Genomic DNA, 6000 nt, shown 5'->3' with positions numbered 1-6000 from the left:
ATAGGATCAGAGTTACAGCTGGCAGGGACCTAGGAAGCCCTCTAGTTTACCCCTCTCCCTCCTCTTACAGATGAAGAAACCGAGGCCCACGTGAGGAAGTGAGCTGTCCAAAGTCCCGCACATGATTAATGGCAAAGCTGGCACTTGGGCCCAGGGTGCCCAACTCGAAACCTCCCCCCAACCCGATGGAACTGAGGCGAGTAGATTGGAGGATTTCCACACTATCTAAGGAGGAAATGGAAGCTGCTGGCTTAGCGTAGGAGCTCCCCAAAGGGCAGCATTGATCCTGGGAGTCAGACAGCTGCCCATGCCTCCCTCCACCAAAACACACTGCCAATAGGAAAGGCTGGATCTGAACTCAGGTCCTCCTTATTTTAGTGATGGTGTTCTATCCGCTGGGCACCTCACCGCCCCTAGCGATAGCCTTCTTAATTAGAGTCCCTGCCTCCAATCTCTCCTTCCTACAATCTACTCTCCACACAGTGGCCAAATTTATATGCCTAAAGCACTGGGTTGCTTCGGTCACCCTTGGGTTGAGGAAATTCCAATGATACCCTCCCAACCTGTAGGATAAAATACATACTCCTCCATCTGGCCTTCAAAGCCTCTGACAGCCTGGCTCCTATCTACATTTCCAGGCTTGATGCACACCACTCTCCTCTATGTACTCCATGATCGGAGTAAACTGACTCACTTGATGATTCTGCATACATTTCTCACCTCTGTGCCTTTGCCAAGGCTGTCCCTTACTCTTGAAATGCACTCTTTCCTCCCTGCTTAAGAGTACTATCTTCCTTTCAAGATTAGCTCACGTTTCCTCTTACAGGAAGCCTACTCTGGTGTCCTCCACCAGGAAATTACTTAGTATATATATTTGTATTTGACTTCTCTGTCTCCTATTCCCTTTCTCCCCCCAAATATAATGTTAGCTTTTTTTTTCTTTTTTCTTTTTATTTATTTTTTTTGTTATGTTAGCTTCTTGAGGACAGGGACTGTTTTGTTTCTATCTTTGTATTTCTAGCACCTAACTTGGTGGCTTAGCAAAAGTAGGTGCTTGATAAATCTTATCAAATGAATAAATGAATGAATTTTAACCCAACACTCTCATCTTACTGATAGGGAAACTGAGACCCAGAGGGGTACAACTTGCTCATTTAGGTAACAAGGAGCAGACCAGGGATTTGAACCCAGACCATCTGACTCCATATCCATTACTCCTTCCCCTGAATCCTGCTGCCTCCCTTGGCTTAGGAGACCTGTTTCCTATCAATTCCCTTTGAAACAAAGGCACACCATGGGCAAATTTGGAAACCAATCGCAACTTTAATCTGATGTAGAAATAATTAATTTCTAACAATAAATATAAAAAATAATAAATTAATGGCACAAAAAAAATAACCCACAAAACACCAACCTTTGCGAGATTAACACTGACAGATTAGTGACCATCATTGATGGGAGTGAGGCAGGAGGCCGGAAGAAACGGAGAGGGAGGAAAAGGAAGACCATCCCTCGGAAGTTCATAACATGTGACTGTGCAGGCTGGCCAGCCTGTTTCCTCCCAGACTCAGGAATGTCAGATACAGGACCCCTCCCATCCCCCCACTGTCTCACCCCCAGCAGGGTCCCACACAAACACACTCTCTACAAAGTACAAAATATATAAAATAAAAATACAACCCAATGAAACCCTTACAGGCCACAGCCAAACAGTACTTCGGGCTGGAGGATAGGGGGGGAAGTAGGAAGGGATGGTCCAAATTATAGGAAATGGTACAGAAAGAGGAAGCGGGCCGCTGAGGCCCCGAAGTTGATTTGTTCATCCATCTGTGGTCTGGTCTCCATGGTGTTGGTTGGGTTTTTAATTTTTCAGTCCAGTTCAGGCTCTTTTCTCTTATAAAGAGTGAATAGGGAGGGGATACCCCTTTCCCATGGGGATGGTCTAGGCCTGGACCACCCCTCCCCACTGCCTTGTGGGTAAAAGAAGCCCACGGAGCAGTTTTGGAAATGCCACAAGTCAGGGATTTGCTTTTCCCAGAAAGTACAATTAAGTGCTCGATACCTTTCTCAGAGAAGCAGAAGAAGGCTGAAGAGAAACCTCAAACAGGCTGTCACCCCAGTAGTAAGCCGGCCTGGGGTAGGGGCATCAGACACCCCCAAGCAAGGGGTTGGGAAGCCCTTGGACACAGATGCATCCTGGGGGCAGCATCAATGAGGAACTTCAAACATCTAGTGAAGGGGGCAAGGGAAGGATGGTACAGGGGCCAGCAGGGTGGCTATGCCCCTCCTTGATTAGCAGCCAGTTTTCCTCCAGGAGGGAGGAGGCCATGGTTTGTTTTAATTCTGAGTTTCTTCAAGTATTTCCCATTTGTGCCATCAGCTGTGAAGGAGCATGGAGGGATGCAGGAGCGTCTTTCCTCCCTGGGCCCCTCCTCCTGTCCCACGCTGGGAGGCTCTGCTCAGATGGGGATCCCCACGGCGTTCACTTGCTCCTTAAGACCCAGGAGGCTGTAGGCAATTCGCTTCTGGTGGCCAGGCAGGCGGACCCCGATCCTCTTGATGTCGCTGCGTGGAAGGGAGGGAGAGAGGGAGAGTTAGGGACTGGAGGGAGGGAAGGAGGGAAGGAAGGTTTGGAAGAGAAGGAGAAGTGGGAACCGGAGGGCAAAATGAGGATTTAGGGAGCTGTGGGAGGGAGGGAGAGGTCGGGAGAAGGGACCTGTGGGAGGGAGAGAGGGAGTGTTATGGCACCACAGAGAACCACAGACCCTTAGAACCAGAAGACTTTAGAACCCATAATGTCCAAACTGGAAGAGATCTTAGAATAGAGAATCAAAGGTGGAAAGAATCTTAAAATAAAGAATACTTAGAGGTGAAAGGGAACTTAGAACATAGGATGTCAGAGCCAGGAGGGACCTTAGACCATAGAATAGCAGATCTCGGGGTCAGAGAAGGAGTATCTCAAAAGAGAGAATGTCAAAGCTTAGAGGGACCTTAGAATTTAGAATGTCAAAGCTGTAAGGAACCTTAGAACATAGTAAGTCAGAGCTTGAAGAGACCTTTGAACATTGAATGTTGGAGCTGGGTGGGACCTTAGAAAATAAGATGTCAGCACTTGAAGGGTTCACAATTCCATTAGAAAATAGAACTTCAGAGATGGAAGGGACCAGGGAACACAGAATATTAGAGATGGAAGGAGCCTTGGAATATAAAATGTCAGAACTGGGAGGAAACTTAGAGAATAATTATTATTCTATGGGTTAGGAAACTGAGCCCCAGAGAGGGGCGGTGTCCTCATTTGGGCTCTTTCAGGGACTGCAAACTCCGATTTCTGATGGTTATTTCTCCTGGATAACAAACCTGGAGAAACGTAGGGGTGGCAGGGATGGGGGGAGAGTCATCTGAATGTCTCCATGTGTGGCTGGAATGACTGGTGGCCCAAAGCAGGGGATGTCCATGACAGGGAACCCCAGTGGAGTTGCCCATGCTCCTCCACCTGTAGATGTCACCACTGTAGGTGTGGTTTCCCAGAATAAGTCTTGATGTCTCCCCAGCTTGCCCTCACTCTATCCAAGTGATCTCGGATCAATTAACAAGAATAACCAAGCTTCCCAGTTTCTCCCTGGGGCATTTCCTTCTACCCACTATACAGGGAGACAGAGGGCATAGAGAAAAAAATTCCTTCATCCAGTCACAAAAGATACCCCAGGCTGCCAGAGATACTCAGGTCTCAGTCTGGAAAGCCCAACCTTTCAGTCCAGATATCCATGAACGATCAGCTATAACTCTTCCTCTTTCTGAAAGGCTCTTGGCCTTCTCCCAGCCCCCCTCCCTTTCCCTATTCCTGTTTCCCCTCTGCCCCTGTGTACAAACCTGCCCCATGCTCCCCCAAAGTCCCAGAGAGGATTTTTTATTATGATCTTTGTTACTCTTCCCTGCCGCCATCATCACCCACCAGCCCCAAACAGATGAAAACACCCAAGTTTTTATGGGTCCAGGCTCTCGGTTGTTAAAAGAGCTAATTATATGGTATTTGCTTCTATTTGCATCTCTTAAGACATGATTTTCCCACAGGCTTTGGGAGCTACCAGCGAGGTGTGCTGAACAGGGAAAGGTAGACCCAGACCTCAGGACAGAAAGGTCTAGGGATCAGGGTGGTCTGTCACTCAGGACTCAGTCTCTGTCCCATCCCAGGAAGACCATCACCCTCCTAGAGAGCCCAGAACACATGCCACTCTTTTCCAGGATACAACCATGGCTATCAGAAAGAAATCTAGACAGTATTCTTCACAGAACCTAGATCTAGAGGGGGTCCCAACAGATAAGGAAACTGAAGGCAGGTGAAGTGACTTCTCCAAGGTCACACAAGTAGTAAGCATTGGAGGTGAGATTTGAACCCAGGTTGTCTGCCTCTAGAGTGCTGACATACATCAGGGAGGGGAGCCATTGCTTCCTGCACGTAGTAGGGACTTAATAAGTACTCATCTAATTGAACTGAACTTCTGGTTGATGAAATAATAGGATCACAGACTTAGAACTGGAAGCGACTGAAAGGTCATCTGGTCCCACAACCCATAGTGTGGGCAGGATAAAGTCTGTATAGCTTTGATCACATGACTCCTGCCCTCTAGGCCTCCTCTTCTCTGACATCCTGTGTTCTGAGGGCCCTCCCAGCTCTGATGTTCTCTGTTCTAAGGGCCCTCCCAGCTCTGACGTTCTCTGTTCTAAGTCCCCTCCCAGCTCTGACGTTCTCTGTTCTAAGGGCCCTCCCAGCTCTGATGTTCTCTGTTCTAAGGGCCCTCCCAGCTCTGACGTTCTCTGTTCTAAGGGCCCTCCCAGCTCTGATGTTCTCTGTTCTAAGGCCCCTCTGACATTCTGCATTCTAAGGTCATTTTTTAGCTTTGCTATTCTATGAAAGGATTTGTGTGGTAGACACTGGTAACCAGATCCAGATCCTCCCTCCTGAGTGCTCCCCTCCCCCACCTTCACTATCCTAAGCACCTCAACGCCATTGCCTTATGTGAAAGCTACACCTGACTCTTGTCTCCATCTTCTTCCAGAGACAAAGGGGTGATCTTACAGTTAGGCCTCCAACCCAACAGCTTCAGTGCTAGGAGCTATCCATCCCTAGGCCCTGTCCAGGGACAAGGGAACTGGTGCCCAACCTAAGTCTACTCTTGCCTCAGTTTCCCCATCCAGAATCTAGGTAAGTTTCTGCCTTGCCTTGGCTTGTTAATAAAACTCTTCCATCAAAAGGAAGGAGTCAGAGGAGAATGAGTCATGAGGCTCAGGCTTTCTCAGTACCCGGTACAAATATGAGTAGGGGGAAGAGAGCTTGGAATAATTTCTAGAATTTAATCTAATACTTTAATTTTAAATGATCCCAAACTCATCAAACCAAGAGATGACTGCTTGTGGGAAATCAATTAGCAAAGGGAACCCAGGGGTATTTGGGGATTCTTCCTGGAGGGTACATTTCCTGTAAACCTTTTTCTGCTGACCTCTTCGGACAGGAATTGTCTCTTTTTTTTTTCCGGGGGTGAGTGGGGGCAGTGTAGGGTAGTTTCTCCCCCTCTCACAAACAGGATTTGGAGCAGAGAAAAAATCAGGAGGAAGATATGTATAGAAGTGTAGATCTCAGAGAAACCTTAGAATATAGAATGTCAGAGTGGGAAGGGTCTTAAAGCATAGAACGTCAGGGAGTCTTAGATGTCATCTAGTCTAAACCTCATATTTTAAAAAGACAGGAGCTGAGGCACAGAGAGGAGATGTCTGGCCCGTGGACACACAGCCCCCAGCACCTCGCTGCAGAAGCAAAATAAAGTAATTCCCAGCTCTGCCTCTTCCAGAGCTCCCTCCTCTCCTCGCCTTAATCTAATTAACTCTCTGCAGTCTCCCAAGTTTATCTTCCCCTCCCCCATGTACCCCCCCATCCCAAGCTATTTCTCACCACATGCGATCCCTTGGGGAGTGAGAGATGAGACCCGAGCAGGGTCTACTTCC

At 47.9% G+C, this 6000-nt stretch overlaps 1 protein-coding gene across 1 annotated transcript in view; it reads right to left on the bottom strand.

Annotated features, from left to right (window-relative positions):
* Positions 1-1303: 1303 nt before the first annotated feature.
* Positions 1304-6000, bottom strand: part of EPHA2 (EPH receptor A2) — a 40104-nt gene continuing 35407 nt past the window's right edge. Inside the window, 1 exon segment of the mRNA XM_020973018.2 lies at positions 1304-2565. Coding sequence (XP_020828677.1) covers positions 2460-2565 — 106 coding nt within the window. The 3' untranslated portion in view covers positions 1304-2459.

This window comes from Phascolarctos cinereus, unplaced genomic scaffold (assembly GCF_003287225.1).
Source record: "Phascolarctos cinereus isolate Bilbo 61053 unplaced genomic scaffold, phaCin_HiC Scaffold_726;HRSCAF=1367, whole genome shotgun sequence".
In the NCBI taxonomy this organism is placed as follows: domain Eukaryota; kingdom Metazoa; phylum Chordata; class Mammalia; order Diprotodontia; family Phascolarctidae; genus Phascolarctos; species Phascolarctos cinereus.
Note: the sequence above shows the minus strand (reverse complement) of the source record. Positions and strands in the feature narration are given on the sequence as shown.